The sequence below is a fragment of the Culex quinquefasciatus genome, chromosome 1 (genome assembly GCF_015732765.1).
Source record: "Culex quinquefasciatus strain JHB chromosome 1, VPISU_Cqui_1.0_pri_paternal, whole genome shotgun sequence".
Taxonomy (NCBI): Eukaryota; Metazoa; Arthropoda; class Insecta; order Diptera; family Culicidae; genus Culex; species Culex quinquefasciatus.
In genome coordinates this window covers 105,003,279-105,026,592 of record NC_051861.1, presented here as the reverse complement: position 1 = coordinate 105,026,592, position 23,314 = coordinate 105,003,279, and the positions used below count along the sequence as shown (strand labels likewise).

The 23,314-nt window shown below is 37.5% G+C and overlaps 1 protein-coding gene across 1 annotated transcript; it reads left to right on the top strand.

Moving 5' to 3' along the window:
- The first annotated feature begins 13,690 nt into the window (after positions 1–13,690).
- LOC6054124 (bifunctional arginine demethylase and lysyl-hydroxylase PSR) lies at positions 13,691–21,960 on the top strand. Its single transcript, XM_001870056.2, has 3 exons — positions 13,691–14,033; positions 14,100–14,992; positions 21,094–21,960. The coding sequence occupies exons 1-3, from the start codon at positions 13,952–13,954 to the stop codon at positions 21,301–21,303; spliced, it is 1,185 nt and encodes a 394-aa protein (XP_001870091.2). The 5' UTR covers positions 13,691–13,951; the 3' UTR covers positions 21,304–21,960.
- Positions 21,961–23,314: the final 1,354 nt, after the last annotated feature.

The following is a 23,314-nucleotide window of genomic DNA, read 5'->3' as shown; positions in this document are numbered from 1 at the left end:
AGCCAAAAATTTGTTCTGCGGCTGTCATGCGGCCATTCTTCTACGGTCATATCAGCGCGCGTGAATGGAGCACTTCCATTCGAGCAGTTTTTGCTTTTTTCTACAATGTATTTCTTATGGAGCGAACTATCAAGACTGCTCGACTGCGGGTGCTCCATTACCCAGTCACGGCGTTCTCACAGGATTCTTACAGAATTCTAACAGAGCGAAAATATTCTTAATAGAACACTGCCATCATCCTGCCAGATCTTTGTAAGAATTCTCAAAGAATTCTAGCTCAAATGCAATAACCGGTTCTAGCAGGAACGGCGAAATCAACCGGTTTTGTAAGAATCCTGCTAGAATGCTGCTAGAGTATTCTGACAGGCCAACCTGCTGGAATTCTGTAAGAATTTTGCTAGAATTAAACGGAATGAATTTCTGCTAGAATCCTGCTAGAATTTTGTAAGAACAGAATTAAATCGGAAAATTCTACGTAATAAATGAGACATATTTTTGTAATACTCCAGTTAGCAAAACATAACACAATTTTTATAAACTTTATTTGATTCAATCACTTTAGTTTACATTACATTTATTTACACTCTTCTTACTTGAGATTTTTTTTCGTGAGTCATCCAATTTGGTCTCCAGCAAACTAATTCTGCGCCAGTAATTTTTACAATCATCTTGGAACAGTAATTTTTCCTTCGCGAAACTGGCAAGGAACGAAGTATAGATTCGTTGATCTCCGAGCTGGTGTTGCGAGTCGGTCCTGTCGTGATCGGGGACTTTCTTTTATAATAAAAACACAGATATTTTGCAATTAACAAACAACACGTCTTATTCCACAGAAATTAACCACAAAAACTGATTTGACAATCTTCATTCTCTCTTTCGCCAGCCGCGCGCATCTCGTTGTTTTCTCGCTTGTTGTTCTCTCTCGCAGCTCGCTAGCGCGCTCTCGCACTCCATCCGCAATCAGCTAACAAGGCAATATTCATGAAGGTGCGCACTTTTGTTGCGCTCTTAACTATTATTTATGATTTATATCAATGTTATAATAAATACTCATTTAATAATTTATTACATATTCAATCCTGCAACCCATAATCCCTACATTCTCCCTCTTTTCTACTCTCAAGATGACGAATATCAATCATAATTCCTAACAGAAAAATTGCATGAATGCTAAATTAATCAATGTTTTTTTTTAAATTTCCTAAAAGATTTTCGTCGGATTCCTCGGCTTTGTTTTCATGCTGATCTAAATACGAAAGCGCAGTCTTCGAAATGTTTCATCTATGTTGTCCAAGAGACTGACATCCGATCGCAGGAGTTGTAGAAAATGGAATGCACTGATGAGGTTGAAAATTTAAAACACCTGAAAATATAAGAAAAAGAAAAAAAACGAGGAGAAAAACAAAAACCACAAATATTTCTCAAATAAACGCAGGTTTATCAATTTTTTTATGCAATACGAGATTAGTGATTGTTTACCTGATTTTCTTTTTCCTCTTTTATGATGTAATTTTACCTCAATTTAGACTGAAAAAGTGACATTACACCAGAAAAGTGGTAAAATTAAACATTTCCAGAGGTAAAATTACACCTTTTTTCTGACATAAAAGATGTACCCCTTCCCAGATGTAATATTACCATGATTTTTTTTTCTGTGTAATTTAAAATTAAAAAGCAAATTTTACAAACATTGCTGAAACAACACAACACGATTTAAAAAAATAATAATTCAAATTCAAAAGCAATTTTTTTTTAAACATTTCGTATTAAATGGAATCAAATTATTTTTCTTTATTATCATTTTGTGAATATGAAATATAAAACAATGTGTTCTAAATTCAAAAATCTAACATGTTGCTGACTTAAATAACAAATGAAGCATAATCCTGGCGTTTTTAAAGTTTTAAATTCATGTGTACCATATAAAACAAAGAATAAATATTTCTAAAAATATATACAATGTGGTAATTTATTTAATTTATTTAAAAAATCTGAAACAAAAACTATGACAGGCACAGATATTGTTTTTACTCAAATTTACACTTTGAATTTATGTGCGCCCGCCACGGAGTTCAAATCGATCAGCCCAGTGCCACGTCCGATTGATCCACCAGACGGGACTTGAAGTTAAACATAAACTGATTTTAATATTAAATGCAGTCGAGACGAAAAGTATATCGTCGCCATCGTGCTAACTTGTCGTACGTGCATTTTGGGCCAAATTGAGTTAAGATCGCCATTTTGTGCAGCTCACAATGCCTCACCTTTTGACCTTCACAGATCCCCAAAATTCGATTTCAATCCTGAGATATTCAACAAAAACCGAAAAAACTCCGTGCATTTTTGTCACTTTACATATGAAAGTAGTTTCAATCTTGTCGTGCTATCTTGTCACTCCATTAAAATTGATGTAAGTGCGACAAAAGGCCAAAGGATTTCAGGCCAGGAAAGTCAGGATGCGTTTGTCGCACGTACAAGCTAGACTACCGTAAACATTTGTAATTATAACTCGGGACTCCAGCAACCAACTTCAACCAAACTTTGGGACAATGCACAGAATGGTGAGCCAAACAAAACGTGTTTGTTATTGTTTACATTGCGTGCTCTCGTTTTTGAATATTCAAGGTCAAACATTAAAACGCGTTTTTCTCGGAACGTTAAAATGGCGGGTGCGACAAGATAGCACGACGACGTCGATATGTTTGTAATTAATACCCAAAAACACCCAAAATGGATCTACAAGCAAGCTTATTCCTTCCTCATTTTCAATATTTTTATCTGTACTTTTCTGTAATTTATTCCCAACCAAGCTGTACAGCTAAAACAAACAACTTTTTTTATATATAAAGGCTAATATGGAAATCGGAAGGAAAGGAAGGCTTTACGAACAGCAGAACAAAGGAGAGGGAGCGTTTTCTTGGGGCTTTTCTTCACCCTATCTGGCTTGCTTTCGCTTCTACTGCTGCCCATTTGATTTTTTTTCTTGACCGGTTCCTTCTGATGTACACACACCGCTTAACATTGTATCAAAAATTACCGCATTTTAACTAATTTTGAAACTGTTAATAAATCATGGCAAAAATTACTAAAATGCAAAATCAGTAATATTTTTAAAGAATTTGTTTTCATCAGTACCGGTACACTTTCATAAAATAAAAAATAGTCCGTATTTCAGTTTAGGATGATTTCTTAAAAAGCAATCTCAAAAAATGAAGCAAATTGCAAAAATAAGATAAATAATTCAATTAATGCTCAAAATGTGCTTTGCTGCACAAAATACATTTTTTTATAAAAAAATAAAATCAAATGTTGTTTATTCTTGCCACAAAAGCTTTCTTAAATTTTTTTTACCGATTTAACGATTTTGTTCTGTAAATGCATGGTAGTATCAAGATTTTTCAACTTTTATATTAAAAATTTTGAACTTTCTATTAATATTCACTTACGCGATCTTTTAACCAAACAAACGATAGTTTTTACCGAATAGTTTTTTTCTCTGTTGTGTCTACTTAATAATATTTTTGTTTATCTTGAAACAAAACATAGTTCAGAAAATATTATTCTAATGAATAAAACAAAATCATGTGGTAAATTGTTGCAATAAAAATAAAATATATAAATTGAAATAAATGCCGTTCCGCTATATTCGATTTCTATTATATGTCAAATTAATTTTCTCTTCAAATTGTATTTAAAGTAGCTAAAGGAATGGATTCAAGCACTTTTGATATTACCGTAGATTAGATTATTTAATGTTACATTTAATCATGATCCAAACAATGTTTAAGGTCATTTTATTTATAAATACCTTCAAAATTTACTGTGCTTATCAGATAACAACAAAAAAAATATTTTGTTCAATTATTCTTGTAATGCATAGATGTATAGATTGCAATCTGACTACTTTCTCAAAGGGTTCCAGCTCAGGCGAAACATTTTTCAAACTACCACCGCAGAGGTCTGTCAGGCTCCAACACGGTGGAGACAATATCCTAACCATAAATTCCTTCAAAACGTATCTTGCTTACCTAAAAACAGCTGAAAGATTTTTTAATGTTTTATTTTAAATATTTGGTTTTATTTTTCTCGTAATGTAAAATGGGTTCCAAGCAACCTTGATATATTACTTGAGTAGATTGTTCACAGAAACTTATTTTTTATAATCACGATCTTTACGATCCCTGTCAATGGTTTCTTTTCTTATTTAAAATTTTAACTTTTTCTTTGCTGATAAACTCCTGTTATGTAATTTGAAAAAGTTTGGTTTCATAATTAAGTACAATCGATTAAAGAACCCCAAAGTGTCTTTAATTTATTTTAAAATAATGTTTCTTTTAATTTAATTTTGATATATTTACTTTACTAAAATTCTGAAAGTGTTTTTTTAACTCAATAAAATGATACATTGTTAAAATATAATTTCTATCGAAATTAATGAATGATTTTGAACTATTTTGATACAAATCACAGATATTGCATTGAAAAATAAAAATTAATATAATAAATATAAATATTTCCTAGTTTTTTTTAATTATGTTTTTTTTTTCGTTGCTCAAATTGTCACTCATACTTCTCAATTATTCAAAATTAATATTTAAATATTTGTATTATTTTCTCTTGTGACGCAACGCTCTCACACTTTAAATTATATTTTAAGAATTTCTGATGATTGATCATTCCTTTATTTATTATTTAAAAATGCATCAAATTAATTATTAAGTGAATTATTTTACCTTTTTTAACTAATAATGTAATGTTCATGTTAACGATTACTTAAATTTTTACTTCCCTGTGAAATAATGTTGGGTTTCAAGCAACTTTTGTATCACAGCTGAGTAAATCGATTTAAGTAACAATTAACCATAACTACTATCAATATGGAATACTTAATCATTAACGTCTTTCAATTTAGAGGTTTATCTTTCAAGAGAGGACACTCCACTGTTAGATAAAGTGACAACCGTTTTAGTCCTATTCGATGAATTTAAAATCATTTTTTAGGTAGTTCACAGACATAACGCCAAAATACATATTGCTTTATTTGTGGATACCAAAAAGTGCTCACTTTCACATTTAAATTTATTTATTCATTTTCTTATGTCAATTTCTTTTGTGATGTTAAAGACGGTCCTTAATTGAATGAAAAGATTTGCTGAACAATATATTTCTAAAATCCATAAGGCTCCTTCTGCGAAGTTATTTAAAAAAAATCATCGCAAAAGTCTGTCGGGTTCCTTTATCGAGGAGATTGTTATCTGACTGCTTTCGCAAAGAACTCCAGCACAGATTATTCATTTTTTTAATCTGACTACCATCACAGAGGTCTGTCTGTCAGGCTCTAACACAGAGAAGATTTTTTTCTGACTACCATCGCAGAAGTCTGTCAGGATCCAACACAGAGGAGACTTTTTTTTCTGACTACCATCGCAGAAGTCTGTCAGGCTCCAACACAGAGGAGACTTTTTTTCTGACTACCATCGCAGAGGTCTGTCAGGCTCCAACACAGAGGAGACTTTTTTCTGACTACCATCGCAGAGGTCTGTCAGGCTCCAACACAGAGGAGACTTTTTTCTGACTACCATCGCAGAGGTCTGTCAGGCTCCAACACAGAGGAGACTTTTTTCTGACTACCATCGCAGAGGTCTGTCAGGCTCCAACACAGAGGAAACTTTTTTCTGACTACCATCGCAGAGGTCTGTCAGGCTCCAACACAGAGGAGACTTTTTTTCTGACTACCATCGCAGAGGTCTGTCAGGCTCCAACACAGAGGAGACTTTTTTCTGACTACCATCGCAGAGGTCTGTCAGGCTCCAACACAGAGGAGACTTTTTTCTGACTACCATCGCAGAGGTCTGTCAGGCTCCAACACAGAGGAGACTTTTTTCTGACTACCATCGCAGAGGTCTGTCAGGCTCCAACACAGAGGAGACTTTTTTCTGACTACCATCGCAGAGGTCTGTCAGGCTCCAACACAGAAGAGACTTCAAAATTAACTATGACTATGTAGTCGTAATAAAACGCGATACTTTACGGTGTGAGAGCAAATATATTTTTCGTGTTGTTTTGCTCGTAGAATTTTTCAGAGTGACAGTTGCTCTTCCGTTAACAGGGGTGCCAACTTAAATCAAAATAGGGTTACACGTTAAATTGGAAAGCCTTCTCCTACACTCCTCCTCTTTCCAAACCCAGCTCCAACCGCATCTTCTCGAAAGCCACACGGGCCAAGGGCTTCGTAAGGATATCCGCCTTCTGTTCCTTCGTCGAGATGTACCGCAGTTCAACCTCCTTCCGCCAAACCTTTTCTCGCACGTAGTGATATTTAACCTCCACATGCTTCGTCCGCTTTGATTCCGGGTTCTTCGAGATGAAAATACAAGCTTGATTGTCTTCGTAGACCGGGATGGGATGATCAACTGGATATCCAACGTCCTGGAACAGCTTCTTAAACCAGATTGCTTCACAGACAGCTTGCGACGCTGCCACATACTCCGCTTCTGCAGTCGACAAGGTCACCAGGCCTTGTTTCTTGGTTGTCCAGGATATCAAGTTGCCGTAAACTTCGAACAAGTAGCCACTTGTTGATCTACGGTCATCTGGATCGTTCGCCCAGTCGGAATCCACGTATCCAACCAGGGAGGTTGCTTCGTCCTTCCGTGTGTACATCAGATGCATTCCGGTCGTCCCTTTGATGTACCGTAGCACTCGTTTCACGCAGTTCCAGTGTTCACACGTTGCTTTGTCCTGGTAGCGACTAAACAGATTGATCGCGAAGCACAAGTCTGGTCTGGTTCCGAGCATCAGATACATCAAACTTCCAATCAGCTGCCGAAAGTTTGTTCGAACTTCATCTGAGCTCTCGGCTGAATCAAACTTGACTCCCGGCTCCAGTGGGGTCGCCACTGCATTGCACGCTTCCATGCCGAATCTTTCCAGGATTCTTTCAGCAAACGCTGTCTGATCAATAGTTACCGTTCCAGCCGCATCGTCGATCCTGATACGCATTCCCATGAAATATTCCAGCTGGCCAAGATCTTTCATGCGGAACTCGGCGGAAAGTTGTTGCTTCAAAACCGCTATCTCACTGCTGTTGTTGCCACAAATGAGGAGGTCGTCAACGTACAGTAAAATGTACAAGCGTTCAGTGTGGGCGATACGGACATACAGGCAATAATCAGCATCAGACCGCTCGAAGTTCAAACTGCTCAAGAAGGAGTGGAGTCTGTTGTTCCAGCACTTCGGTGACTGTTTCAAACCGTACAACGATCGTTTCAGTTCGCAAACCTTACCAGCTTCGACGTCCAGACCAGGTGGCGGTTTCATGAAGATCGTCTCGTCGAGCTCACCGTACAAGAATGCGGTGGTTACGTCCATATGCCAGAACTCGAAACTCCTCTGTATCCCAACTGCCAGCAGGAAACGCACCGTTGACAGCTTGGCCACTGGTGCAAAAGTGTCGTGGTAATCAACACCAGCGGTTTGCTGGAAGCCTCTTGCCACCAACCGTGCCTTCAAGCGTTCTAAATCTCCGTTCTTGTCGACTTTCTTCTTGAACACCCACTTGGACGTAATCACTTTGGCTCCTCTTGGCAGATCGACAACATCCCACGTTTGGTTTTCTGTCAGCGAGTTAAGCTCATCACGAACTGCAGCGTACCAGTCAGCTGCGTCCCGTCTTCCTTCGATGGAGTTGTACGATTCTGGAACATCTTCGATACCGTTAGTCAACAGTGCCGTGGAGTCCATTTGGTAGTCCTTGTGCCAAACAGGTCTCTTCTTGTTGCGTTCGGACTTGCGACGTCCTGCCTCGCTCGCTTCTGCTTCTCGCGCGTCTGCTTCTTGTACGTCTGCTCCTCGCGTGTGTGCCTCGCGCGTGTCCTCTTCGCGCGCGGCTGCTTCGCGTTCAACTGATTCTGGTGCACCTGCTTCAGACGCACCTTCAGGTTCGTCGTCACTCGTAGCGGCCTCTTCGTCATCTGTCATCTCGTGCTCAACAGCATTCTCCTCTGGAACCGGTTCCCCAACGATTTGCTCACTCACTGGATCTTGATCAGGCTCACGTTCTTTTCCCGGGAGAACCGCTTCATCAAAAATGACGTCTCGGGACAGCTTTACCTTCCTTTCCTCTGGGTTCCAGAGCCGGTACCCGTTGCCAGAGTAACCGACCATGATCAACTTTTCGCTCTTGGCGTCCATCTTGCGGCGCTTGCACTTGGGCAAATGGGCGTAGGCACGGCATCCAAACACTCTGAGGTTCGACACATCTGGCTTTTTCCCGTACCACAGCTCAGTCGGGGTTAGGTCATCCAGCGCAACTGTGCAGCTGCGGTTCGTCAGGTACAATGCTGTCATAATCGCTTCGCCCCACATCTCCTTCGGCAGTTGACTTTCGTAGATCAGCGACCTTGCCTTCTCTACTAGCGTTCTATTCATTCGTTCGGCTCTGCCATTTTGCTCCGGTGTATAAGCAGCTGTATACTCCAAAACAACTCCTTTCTCCTTGCAGAACTCCTTACATCGCCGGGAGATGTATTCACCACCGTTGTCACATCTCATTCGAGCCACGGACGAGCCAAATCCAGCACAGACCATCGAGTAGTACTCCTTCAAGCATTCGTAGACCTCATCCTTCGTGCTGATCAAATAGGCAATGGTAAAGTGAGTGTAATCATCAATAAACGTCACGAAGTACCTCTTGCCGTCCCACGTTGTTGGAGTTATCGGACCGCACACGTCCGTATGCACTAGCTCGAGTGGTCTGGAAGCTCTGCGTTCACACCGGTGAAAGGTGGCTCGACTGTGTTTGCCCATAACACACGGTTCGCATACGCCCAGAGTGTCTGTAATGTTTGGTTTAATGCCGGTTACCATACCTTTCTTCACCATATGGTTTATACTTCTCATGCCTATGTGCCCAAGTCGTCGATGCCAGAGCGCGTTCGTGTCCACCGCGGCCGCTACGTTCGACTGACGCTCCTTGACCGTGAACTTAAGCTCGTACAAATCGTTCCTGCGTTGTCCTTCCGCAAAAGTACATCTCCAGCCCAGAGTTCAACGCCACCTTCACGAAAAACTGCAACAAATCCAGCCTTCTCCAATCTGCTGACGGACAGGAGGTTGTGCCTCAAACCAGGTGCGAAAAGAACATCCGAGATGTGACAGTCATATTCTCGGCCGTTGACTACACTTGTGGAAGCGATGAACCCGATCTTTGTCGCTTCAATGGCCTGTCCCTTCTCTGCGAGCGACACCGGGTACACCGCGGACAGTCGACGCTCGACGAGAAACAGCTTGTCATCGTTGGTCATATGATCCGTACATCCCGAGTCGATGATCCACAAGACCTCTCTCGGAGCGTGTCCGGAACTGCCAAGTGATTCAGTCCCTCGCGCCGCGACGAAAGCAAATGCTCGGCTCGTATCCTCCTCCTGGCCGCGATCATCCTTCCTCTTGCTGAGGTTGAACGCCCGTTTCTGCGGGCCCGGCCTTCTTTTCTCCGTGTTTCTTGCTTCCTCTCCGCTAGCCTTCGGGCATTCAAAGGCCCTGTGTCCTGGCTCGTTGCAACGCCAGCATTTTCCCGTGAACTTTTTGGGGGCTCCGAGAAAAGCTGCTCGTCCCGTGGGTTCTTCCTCGTTCATCTCAGAGCGCCGAACCTCTTCGTTCAGCAACCTGGCCTTAGCCTTCCGCAATGTGAGCTCTTCCATTGCCAAAAGCACCGTCACGATGTGCTCGTACGATCGAGGAAGCGACATCAGCAGATGTGTTACTTGTTCCGTCTCCGTCATAGCAGCTCCAGCGGCACGCAGATCCATCACAACCGAATCAAACGCCGCAAAGTGAACATCCAGTGGCTGCCCCTCTTCGCACTTCATCTTGTTCAACTTCATCCGCAAGTGCCGCTCCTGCACAGCTCCACTTTTCTCAAAAACCTCCGACAGGGCCTTCAGCATCCCGTGCGCGGACTTCTCTGAGCGCACGATGTGCGAGTGCTCCCGGCCAAGCGACTTCACGATGACATTTTTCGCCTTCACGTCGACCTTCACCCAGTTGTCCAGGAGCAGTTGCTCCACCTTAGGCTCCTTCCTAACGTGGTCCAGCAACTCCCGCTCCGCCAAGGTCAGTTCGAGGCGAAACTTCCAGTCCGCGAAGTCCTTGCCGTCGAAGATCGGATAATCCGACTTTTCCGAGGTCATTTCGTGCTGGTTCCCATAACCTGTAGTCGTAATAAAACGCGATACTTTACGGTGTGAGAGCAAATATATTTTTCGTGTTGTTTTGCTCGTAGAATTTTTCAGAGTGACAGTTGCTCTTCCGTTAACAGGGGTGCCAACTTAAATCAAAATAGGGTTACACGTTAAATTGGAAAGCCTTCTCCTACAGACTAATCAATTATAACGGCAAAAAACGTTGCTCAAATCAAATTTCAAAGCAAAACATTGATTGTCAATTTCTGCATAAATCTATAAAATTTTCATTAGATTTCTAAAACGATAGTTTTCAATTTCCACAGCATCAAGCAACAATCTAATATTGCATCAAATTCACATCAAAAATTTATCGTCAATAATAACAACAATCAAATCTTCATTCAAATGAGAACTATACATTTTTCATTAACCATAAAATTAATAATCAAATTTAGCATCAACTTCAAAACAAAACATTGGTCATCAATTACCATATGAACAATCAAATATTGCGTCAAATTTAAAACTCAAAATTGCCCATCATAAAACCACAATCAAATATTGCATGAAATTTAAAACCGAAAAAATACCTTTCTATAATAACAAAACTCAAATTCTGAAAACAAATCTTGGCCTTCGATTGCCACAACAAAAGCAAATCTATCATCATATTCAAAATAATAACTGGTTTTCGATTACCACAATATCAATCAAACCTCGTATCTTAATCGAAACAAAATATTGGTTTTCATTTATCGCAAAAATAAGCAAATTTGTCATCTTATCATAACAAAACATTGGTCTTTAATTCCCTCATTAACAATCAACTCTTTCAATCAAAATTAAACCTGTAAATTTTGTAATTTGTGATTTTATTGGACTTTGCATCAAGTTATTGCCACAACAAGCATATCTTTCATTAAATTTAAAACAAAACTAACAAGAAGCAAATATTTATCTTATTCAAAAATAAACATTGGTCTTCAATTACCAAAATAACCAGCATCCAATCCAAAATAAAAATAATGATCATCAATAATAACAACAATCCATAACAATCAAATTTTGCATCAAATTCAAAACAAAACATTGGTCGTCAATTATAATAACAACTATAAAATTCAAACAACAAATTTGATTTCAATTACCAAAACAACAACTAAATTAAAAACAAATTATCTACCTTCAATCGCAAACTAATCCTCCATCAAATTCAAAAGAAATATTGATTTTCAATTTCCACAATCTTGTCAAATCTTTTGTCAAATTATAAACAAAATATTGATTTTCATCAATCACAAAAATAAGAAAAAAAATTGAAGTCTAATTCGTAACAAAACATTGGAGTTCAATTTCCACAACAACAATTAAACATTGCATCAAATTAAAACAAAACATTGGTCGTCAATCAAAACAACAACAATCAAATCTAAAGCAAAAATGTGATTGAACAAAAACAATCAAATTTCGAGCAAATTATTTGCCTTCAAATTCCACCATTAACTTAGAATAAAACATTGGTTTTCAATTATCACAACGAAAAGCCAAACTTACTACTTCAAAACAAAACATTCATTCCGAGATTCATTCCCAATATCACAACAACAAGCAAATCATTCATTAAATTCAAGACCGTCAATTATCGCAGATAGTTTTATGCCTTTTATCAATTTCAAATAACAAGTTCAAGCAAACATCTACCTGTTTCAAAACACAGGCAAAACAACAAAGCGAAACTTTGGACCTGCATCCTGGCAGGCAGGGTTGTTAAAATATCAAAATATCAGCTCTCAGCAACTACAATTATCCCGCATGAATAATCATGCCTCAAATACAACTGCTCTTCTCTCCTCATTGAAACTATCAGCGCCGAACATAGCCGAACACGTTTTCGTGTTTACGCACTCACGATTGACATTTTCTTTTTCTCTCTCATTCCCGCTTCCACGATCATCCTACCGCAACAGCGTTTAACCACAAAAGCCGCCATAAAATCAATTTTGCAAACGCAGTTTAACGGGACGTCATGCGTGGTCGGCTCCTAATCGCCATCTCGCGTTCTCTCATTGCAGTTTTCGGAGAGATTGAGAGACTCAGTGGTGAGAACGCATAGTCGAGGAAAAGGGGAGGAGAGATAGAGAGAGAATGACATCGCTGGGAATCACAAGACACAAGAAGAGATCTCACAAGCTATAGTAACGGCCGCTATACTCTCGGATATTTTTGGTGCAGAGATTATCTATTGAAAGGTTTTCTATCACTCATTTGCAACACTGCTGGCAGGTAAACAAAACTGTTGGATTTCACAACACAACAATTCAAGCAAAACAAATGATCTTTCATGAATCAAATGGTTCGACTTACCGGACTGTGCCATTGTCGTGATCGGGGACTTTCTTTTATAATAAAAACACAGATATTTTGCAATTAACAAACAACACGTCTTATTCCACAGAAATTAACCACAAAACTGATTTGACAATCTTCATTCTCTCTTTCGCCAGCCGCGCGCATCTCGTTGTTTTCTCGCTTGTTGTTCTCTCTCGCAGCTCGCTAGCGCGCTCTCGCACTCCATCCGCAATCAGCTAACAAGGCAATATTCATGAAGGTGCGCACTTTTTGTTGCGCTCTTAACTATTATTTATGATTTATATCAATGTTATAATAAATACTCATTTAATAATTTATTACATATTCAATCCTGCAACCCATAATCCCTACAGGTCCATCACTCTGTAGGCGGAAGCACTCCTGCGATCTGATTCCTGCTGGAATAAAATTATTTGAAGATGAATTGCTTTGGAAATCATATTTTTAACAACTTACAATAATTATGAGAACGTCCTTCTCTAGCAAAGTCTACGAAAGAAAGAAAGATCGTCGACAAAAACGCGGATTTGGCAGCAATCGAGTTCGCCACAACCGGGAAGGCGAATTTTTTTTCTGCTAGAACATTCCGACAGAATTCTAAATGAATTCTGACAGATTCGCTCTGTCAGAAGATTCTAGTAAAATTCTTACTGAATTCTGGCTGGCCTGCTAGAATCATTCTAGCAGGATTCTAGCAGAACTATTTCTGCTAGAAATTCTCGCCCGCGATAATATTATTGTCCGTTTCTCTCAAAGGTACACGCCGCGCGGCATTTCAGAATGTGCCGCAGACATTGTTGCCAGCGATTTTCTACACTTTTGGTGCAATAAAAAACATACCCAGCAACAATACCATGCGATTCGAAGAAGAAGATCAACAAAAACAAAACGTAGAGTATGGGATTTGACAGCGCGCATTTGCCGAAAGTGCGGCGCGTCGTTTCCAGGCTGATTTGCCGCGTGTCTTTTTCGGGAATACGCGCAATAAATATTATTATTAAATTTTTCACCTGCTTTTTTGAATCACCCCTCGGCGACTCAAAAACAAAATTTGTTATTTTCTGCGTCACCTTCCCACTGCTTGAATCACCTTGCGCCATCCCCCAAAACTGTCAGAAAATGCTTCTCGAAGCAACACAACTGTCAAACCGTCCGCCATTATCCAAAGTCGATTGCTCACATCGCTCCGTTTCGTTCCGCTGGTGCGCAAAATTCCGCTGTTTTTCGCAAAAAAACACTTCTTTTCTAGGAAACTTTACGCTTCCTGTGCTTCTTAGACGACCGTCCGTTTCGGCGACGTGAAACAAGGAAGAATCGCTACCTGCAGCCAGCAACCGCCCGTGCCCGGAAGTTTCGAGAGTGTTCACACCAAGAAGAAGACTCGTTCGTCCAGCGGAATGTCGTCGGAAGCGGGCGAGGTGAAGCTGTCCCACCGCACCCGGAAGCGCGTCCGAGAGGTGAAGCGCAAGGCGCGGCCAGGTGAGAATGCTTGATTACGCTTGGGTTTGTTGGTTTAATGTTCCTCCTTTCCCCTTCCCCCGGCAGAGTTGGCCGACAAGGTCGCGTGGATGCAGCTGGAGTACTACAGAAAGTTTGACAAATTCCGGGAGTTTGAGGACAACGTGGAGCGCATTCACGTGGACGAGGTCAGTCCGGAGCAGTTTATCGAGCGGTACGAGAGCATTTACAAGCCCGTGGTCATCGAGGGCGTGCAGAACGGGTGGAAGGCGCTGGAGAAGTGGACGACGGGGCGGTTGGCCAAAAAGTACCGCAATCAAAAGTTCAAGTGTGGCGAGGATAACGACGGGTACAGCGTCAAGATGAAGATGAAGTACTACATCGAGTACATGCGGAGTACGACCGACGACAGTCCGCTGTACATCTTCGACAGCAGCTTCGGCGAGCATCACCGGCGGAAAAAGCTGCTCGAGGATTACGACATTCCGGTGTACTTCCGGGACGATCTGTTCAAACACGCCGGCGAGGAGCGTCGACCGCCGTACCGTTGGTTCGTGATGGGGCCGGGCCGGTCCGGCACCGGAATCCACATCGATCCGCTCGGCACGAGTGCGTGGAATGCCCTCGTCAAGGGCCACAAGCGCTGGTGTCTGTTCCCCACCCACACTCCAAAAGAGCTGCTCAAGGTAACCGGCGCCATCGGCGGGAAGCAGCGGGACGAAGCGATCACCTGGTTCAACCTGATTTACCCCAAGACGAAGCAGCTGGACTGGCCCGCGGACTGCAAACCGCTGGAGATTCTGCAGAAGCCGGGCGAGACGGTGTTCGTGCCGGGAGGGTGGTGGCACGTGGTGCTCAACCTGGACGACACCGTCGCCGTGACGCAGAACTTTTGCAGCAAGACCAACTTCCCCGTGGTGTGGCACAAAACGGTGCGCGGCAGGCCGAAACTTTCCAAGAAGTGGTTCAAGGTGCTACAGGTGAGAATGAGCTGGGGCGCAGCAGGGTGTCTACTGAGAACGGGGGAAAACACAAAAAATATGAGGATTATAAAAATGTTTTAAAAAGGTTTTTGTGTCAACTCATGCCTCTAGTCAATATTTACAGTATTTTTAAAGTAAAAACACTAAACTAATAAAAATTATTTTCATGACTTGCGTCGTTTGATACCCTCGTTGTCAAACAACACAGTTTCTAGAGTTTTTGCATTTTGGGTGTTTTTTTAATACCTCTGACTCAAGGGGTTTCAAAACGCACAAAAAGCAAAAACTGGATATTTGGTTTATTGGACCATTTCAAAAAAAAAAGAAAAGGAACTCCAGATGTAAAAGTTTGAAAATTATTTTTCTTTATTTATCAATCAAAAAATATTGATATTTGAATAACATCAAAGTTTTAAAATTTGATTATTGTAAAAGATCTTACAAAATAATTCAAAACGATATTTAAGAAACGAAACATTTTAAAATTCAAATTAAAAAAAAAATAATCAAAATTTAGTGATGCACAAATTCATGCATAAAAAAATATACATAAATTTCAAAACCTAAAAATTTACATGTATAAAAAACAAAAAAAAATTAAATTTCAAAAATTCTATAAAATTTAAATCCAATGTTGAAACTAAGATCTTTTGAATCTTGAATTCAAAAATTATTTTAGATGTTAAAAAGTTTAACTAATTTTAAATTAAGAAATTGAACGATGAAAAAATTAAAGATAAAAAGATTTTAATATTAAAAAAAATAGAATTCCATGATTCAAGAAAACCAGAAATTTAATGAAAAATATTTAAAAAAAAATCAAAGATTCCGAATTGTAAAAAAAAATCATAATTTTTTTTAAACATTCAAACAAAAAAAATCTTAATCTAGAAGTTCAAAGATAAAGAATTAAAAAATGCAAAAATTAAAAAAAAATACATAAAAATATCATGGTTTAAAAATTTATAATTTTTTAAATGTCAAAAGATTGAAAATTCAAAATGCCCCCCCCCTGGGGGTGAGATTGGGTCATACAAAAATGCTTAAATTTGTATGACCCAATCTCACCCCCCGACCCAATGTTACCCCTGATGACGGTATTAACGTTAAAAAAAATTTCATAACATGAAAAACATCAAAGTTTTAAAATTTGGATATTGTAAATTTAGATCTTAAATAATAATTCATAAAAATATTTAAGAAACCAAATATTTTAAAATTCAAATTAAAAAAATATAAAATCTCAAAGTTCAGTGATGCACAAATTCATGCATAAAAAACGGAATTAAAAAAATTGATTCAAGAGTTAAAAAAATATTTATAAATCTAAAAAATAAAAATTTACATATATAAAAAATATGAAAAAGGTAAATTTCAAAATTTCAAAAAAAAATCAAAAATGAAATTTTAGAATATTAGATCTTTTGAATCTTGAATTTAAGAAAAATTTTAGATGTTCAAAAGTTTAAATAATTTAAAATTAAGAAATTGAATGATGAAAAAAATAAAGATTAAGAGATTTTAATATTTACCCTGGAGATGGAGCCACACGTTGCCGTCGTTTCAGGGCTATTTGCAAAGATGGTTTCCGATGTTGATATATATCACACATTTATTTTATATTTATATACTTGTGTTGATAGAAATCACAACTATTGTACTATGTAAAATTGCAAGATATTGATTTTTTTTATTTGCATCTCAATATTCTTGTTTGTAAAATCTGCTTTGAACAGGTTTTAATCTTTTTGATACGTCGTTAGCTTAGGTAGAAATTCATAAAGCACAGCAACGCTTACACAAAACAGAAAGAAAGGCCTCTTCTAGGCATTGTGATTTTTTTTCGTTTTTTTCAAAGTGGGTGTTAGGTTAGGATTTGGTATTTTGATAAATTAGTTTTGTTGCAAGGCACTCAGAATAGTTAGTATTTTTTTGTAACTTTAGGTTGTTTAATAGTTCCAGACTCCATCTGTGTGTAAGTGAGTTAAGTAATGCTTTCAGAATCTCTGATTTCAATTTATGTGGTATGCTAACCATTCGGAATAGTCAAAAAATCCATAGAGTCTCGATCAATCAGTAATGAAATGATATCGGACAAAATTCGTTAATCTGTTGAACTAACGGTTTTCGGATTATGGTTGTATCGACCATTGTTGCGAATCGAGGATCTACTGGAGTTTTGACGATCAAATGGAGCCTAACATTTCAAAGGGACACATGGTTTTTGTGAACAGGGATGCATCTCTCTCACTCAAATGACAGTTTACATAATGTATGATAGGGATACACTCTTGTTTGCAGAGCTTCTGTGCCCTAATGAAATGGAAGGCACGAAATCCGTAATAACAGTTCAATGGAGCGCGTCTGCATTTGTGGACAGACAGTCTATCCCTTTCGCTCAAGTGACAGTTCACGTCAAGTAAGAGGGGATAGACTGCTTGTTTACAAATGCAGATTCGCCCTATTGAACTGTTACTACGGAAATAGTCGTCTTAACAACGAGTGTTCAACTTGTAAAGTATGAACTGTTCAGTTATGTTTATTGGGTTAAAAACAAGGTAAAGGAATGTTTGGCATTTGGGAGTTTGAGATTCAAGTTTCTTTCAGAAAGTTTAGTTTAGGTTGTTGATAAATGTTTGTTTTCCGTAAATAATAGATTGGACTTTAATCAATGGTTAAACTGGTCGAAGTGTACTATTTCATTTGCACAACTGCTTCTAGTTGTAATGTACGATAAGACTACTGACAGACGCGACAGGACGGGGCCCAGAAAAAAATGCATCAAGATTTAGATTCCATAGACAAGTTAGTTTTCATCTTTCGGTTTCCAGTTTTTTTTTTAATTTCCTTTAAATTTGAAATACATCATAGGTGTCCTTTGTATAAATCTCCGATTATTTACATTTTCTTATTTAATTAACTAATAATTCAATTTCTTCCGGGCCATTTTACTTTGAATCATAATTTCAGATTTCCTTTATTCAGTGTTAAACTTAGATTAACGTAACTGCTTAAGTCATCCAAGTTCTTACTACTCACACCTACACTAATTTTCTTTCACCTTCCCCCTCCTGATCCTCTATATCTTCCGGTGGTGTTCATTTGGTATGCAATACTAGTTCGGCCACTACCCTATTTTCCACAAGAAACCGGACTTGGACTGACTTGAGGCCGCGTCCCCCACCTTGCTCCGTAAAACGAAAACGAAAACGAAACGAAGAAATTGAATGATGAAAAAAATAAAGATTAAGAGATTTTAATATTTAAAAATTAAAATAGTATTCCATAATTCAAAAAAAATCTGAAATTTAATGAAAAAAAAATCAGAAATAAAAAAAGTCAAAAAAAATTCCGAAGTATAAAAAAATCATATTTTTTAACAATATTAAAGCATTGAAAAATTTAGAATTGCACAGTTTCTAAATTTTGAACAATGGAGTCTGAAACGTATTTATAAATTTAAAATTTGAAATATCAAAAATGCAAATGCCTTAAATAAGAAAAAAACACTTAATAAATAAAATAAAAATATAAAAAAGCAAAAACGAGACTGCGCGTCCCCGTGGTCAGCGCATTGATCTTGAAACTTACTGAATGTTTTAAAAAATGTATTCTTAGTGATAGCATTGAAAATTTAACATGATAAGGTTGAATTATGTCGATTTTAGAAAGATTTTAAAAATGAGTTATCGTCCATCATCGGCGATAAGATTCTCGCCGATAGAATTATCGTAATAACGATAACGGTATTGAATCTCGATAATTTAATCGTTAACAACCTTGAACATTAGCTATTTTGGAAGATTTTGAAGGTAAATATGTAAATTTTATTCTTCAGTAGATTTACTCGATTCTTTGAGCACTCGCAAACTCTGTTCCCAACATTGAATTTATCAGCTGTTGAAAGGTAGTCCACATCTCAGCTTAGGATAATCGTGGTGATTATTGCATTCGATCGTAATATTACGATCGTAATTTCTCGACTCACGATCGAGATTTCTCGATGGTAAGATTACGACTTACCATCGACAAATCTCGATCTACCATCGACAAATTACGACTTACCATCGAGAAATTACGATCGTAATTTTACTGTTGAGAAATCTCGATCGTGGATGGAGAAATTACGATCGTAATTTGTTATACAATTTTTTGAATATTTTTTTATTTAAACGGCATTTTAGTTTCAAAAATTTCAAAAGTTTGAAAAATTTAAAAAATTTCTTAAATTTTTATAATTTCAAAAAATTCAAAAATTTCAAATTTAAAAAAAAAATTAAAAATTTCAAAATTTTACAATATTTCAAAACATTAAAAAAAATTAAAAATTTTAAAAATTTAACAATTTTTTTTTTGAAATTTAAAAAAAAATTGAAATTTTTGAAATTTTTGTTCATTTTTTTTAAAAGTTTAAAATTTTTGAAATTTTTAAAATTTTTGAAATTTTTGAAATTTTTGAAATTTTTGAAATTTTTAAAAATTTTTGAAATTTTTGAAATTTTTGAAATTTTTGAAAGTTTTGAAAGTTTTGAAATTTTTGAAATTTTTTTTTCATTTTTGAAATTAAAATGCCGTATAAATAAAAAATATTCAAAAAATGGTATAACAAATTACGATCGTAATTTCTCGATCCGCGATCGAGATTTCTCAACAGTAAAATTACGATCGTAATTTCTCAAATATTCGGAATATTTGAAATTTTTGGAATTTTTGAAATTTTTGAAATTTTAAAATTTTGAGATTTCTCAACAGTAAAATTACGATCGTAATTTCTCAAATATTCGGAATATTTGAAATTTTTAAAATTTTTGAAATTTTTAAAATTTTTGAAATTTTTGAAATTTTTGAAATTTCAAAATTTTCGAAATTTTTGGAATATTTTAAATTTTCAAAATTTTTGAAATTTTTAAATTTTTTGAAATTTTTAAAATTACGACAAATTACGATCTTATTTTACGATCGAGAAATCTCGATCGTGAGCCGAGAAATTAAGATCGAAATATTACGATCGAATGCAATAATCACCACGAATAACTTCCAACAAGTAATGCTTAAACAATAAAATAAATTAAATGTAATGAAAGAAAATAAAAAAACAAATTTAAAATTAAATAAAAAATCTGCGAATTTAATTTTTTTAATGCAGATCGTTTTCGAGGAATTTAAAAAAAAATGTGCCTCAGCTACATACAAGAACTCGATTTAAGCTCCAAAAATACTATTTAGGCTATAAACTTACCTGCAACAGCACCGCCTCAAGTAAGCACGCAAATTTATGCCATTTACTGGCCAAAAAGATCAAATTTAATGCACTTTTGATCATAATTTCTATTTTGCGAGACCATTTCTCATTATTTTGTTGGCACACACAGTGACACACGCGAGAAACACTCAAACGCTTAATGAATATCACCAAAATCAACTTTTCAATTTCGCTTTTCTTTTTCACGGCGCTTTCGATACAAAACTGCCCCCAACTTTCGGCGACATGTTCTTTTGCACATTAGTTGGTCACTCACTTGAAAAATAATCCCGAAACATGTAAATAATTAGCAAGCGCCATAAAAAAACAAACGCGCCAAGTCTTTTGACGTTTGACTTTTGACGACCCATTCCAATCGAAGGTGGCCACCAACACCACCAGCAGCGCCTGTTGGAGTGAGCCAGTGATGCCGGGAAAATTTCTCTAAAAATGCTACTTTTCGTGAGTGTTCGCTTAAAATTTCATCAATTTTGGCAGCACTAAGCAGAGCGCTGGAAGAAAAAAGAACTAAGCTGAAAATAGAAAAAAGGGCGTGGTCCAATGCATTCTCGTCTGATTAGAATACATTTTGGAAATATTTTTTTCAAATGCTTGTGAAAGGAATAGAATAACTTTTAGGAAAAGTGAAAACAAACAGAAATGTTCACAAAAAGTTGCTCTACTCGTTGGTGTACTTGGTTTTAGAAAATTTCAAGGAACACTCCAGCTTATCCAGCATCATTCAAACACGACCGCTTATTAGGCTTAAAATGGGTTTATTTCCCCGACCATCCGTCTAGAACTCTTTATTTCCAGTAACTTTCCGAAACTAACCTATCTTTCCCGGAAATCCCAGGAACTGGAACCGGAGCTGGCCCGCGAGGCGGCCAAGATCGACGTCGGCCAGAGCACGGGCGTCGCCTCGGACAGCTCGAGCAACTCCAGCTCGTCGTCTTCCAGCTCGAGCAGCGACGAGAGCGACAGCGACTCCAACACGGACAGCGGCCAGGAGTCGCTGTCGGCGCGCAAGACGAAAAAGCGCCGGAAAACCGGCATGATGGCCTGATTGTTGCTGTAGGCGGAAGAAAGGGGGATTTCTTTTGACGATTAATCATTTTTCCCTTTGACACTTTGTTATATTTTTCCCAGAAAAAAAAAACAGTAATGATTTTAAATTTTTGCTACGTTAGTTTAAACATGAAGAAACAATTCAGAAACAGCCAAGTATTAAAGAATAACACTGAAAGAAAGAGAGAGAATTTGTAGAATGGTAGTAATTTATTTTACGACTTGTAACTATTAGTTAGAAGGACGATGTGAACACAAGGGTCTAGCAGAATTGAACTCTATAGGAAAGAATTATCAATTAGTGACCTAACCATGTGTAATAACCATGTTATCACCAATTTATCACAATCATAAACGTAATATAATATAAACAAACCAACCAACAAACTGAAAACAAAACAAGAAAAAAAAGAAGCAAACTATTACGATGGTATCGTGCCTTGGGTTAACAACATCAAAACATAACAAACAACAGCGCCTCAAAAACACGTAAACGTAACGACACTGCTCAGCGTTCGGATTGTGGAACCAGATCGAGGCGAAAGAAGTGGGACTTTTGGGTGAAGAACGTTAAAACCAAGTCAGCCAAAATTCGGTGGTAATAATGTAGGTAAACAATAAACGTCTTTCGAGGTGAACAGTAAAAATACGGTAATTTAAGGGGAAAAAAACCTGTTTTCTTGTGTGAAATTCCTTTCCCCATCGCAAACTTCGAGTTTGGATACCAACTTTCCTCCCGACCTCGTCCCGCACCGGCACCACCAACCTGTCCTGATTTGATTCGCTTCGTGGACATTTTTTACTTAGGCGTACACGGTTACACGAGAACGACGAAATGAAAGAAATTATGTAGTCGAATTAAAAGTAAAAACTTTTAAATCAGTTAGCAATGAGATTTTCAAAAACTGTAGCAGTAAAAGTTTTCATATTCAAAACAAGAAAAAAACTTTTAATGGAGCAAATTTTGACCACTTTTCATTTCAACAGTAAGTTACTTTTGCCATTACAGTAATATTTTTTTGTGTGGGGAGTTCCTGGAAGACCTCGTACATTCTAACAGATCGCAGAGCGTCCATCGTGGCTCACTGAAGCTACATCGATGGTGAATAAACCGTTGCAAACACCCGTTGAACAGATAGATAATCAATTCGTAACTCCCGGAAGTTCTTAGTTGTCCAGAACATCCCAATATGATGCAGAGTATCCGTAGGTTACTGAAACTACTGAAGGTAAAAAAAAAACCCGATTTTGGTCCCCGTTGAACAGGAAGATACGACCATAATTGTTAAGACTTCCAACCGTTTAAAATCGGTCCGCGTTATTTTGAATTCCTCGCGTGTGAAAACCGCGTAAAAAAAATTCCGCGCAAAGGAAGGTCGCGTAAAAAGAGGTTTCTCTGTATTTACGTTTCAATCCCACTGTTTGACAATTGGGTACTAAAGTCCTATGCCAACTTTTATGTAGGACAACGGAAAAAAAAACACAAATAAAAACCATTTCTGATCACTTTTTTTCATTTTAATGCAAAAAAAATGACAGGACAACATTTTTTCGATGGATCAACTATGGTCCCCTTGGAACGAGCTGTCAAATAGGAACTTTTCTGCACGCAGAAAAATAAGGCATATTTGAATCAACAAAACGTTTTGTTGATTTGAAAATCAAGATTTTTGTTTAATCAACGCTAAACGCCAAAGAAACTTTTTCAAAACAACAAAAGATTTTTGTGGAATTGAGAATATCAAGGTTTGTTTCAACGCAAAATCGGCGTTGATTATATTCAACAAAAATTTTGTTGAATCAAACCTCGTACAGGCTGATTCTACAAACGTGGTGATTATTGCATTCGATCGTAATATTTCGATCGTAATTTCTCGACTCACGATCGAGATTTCTCGATCGTAATATTACGATCGTAATTTCTCGATGGTAAGTCGTAATATGTCGATGGTAAGTCGTAATTTGTCGATAGTAGATTGAGATCATTCGATCGTAATTTCTCGATCTAC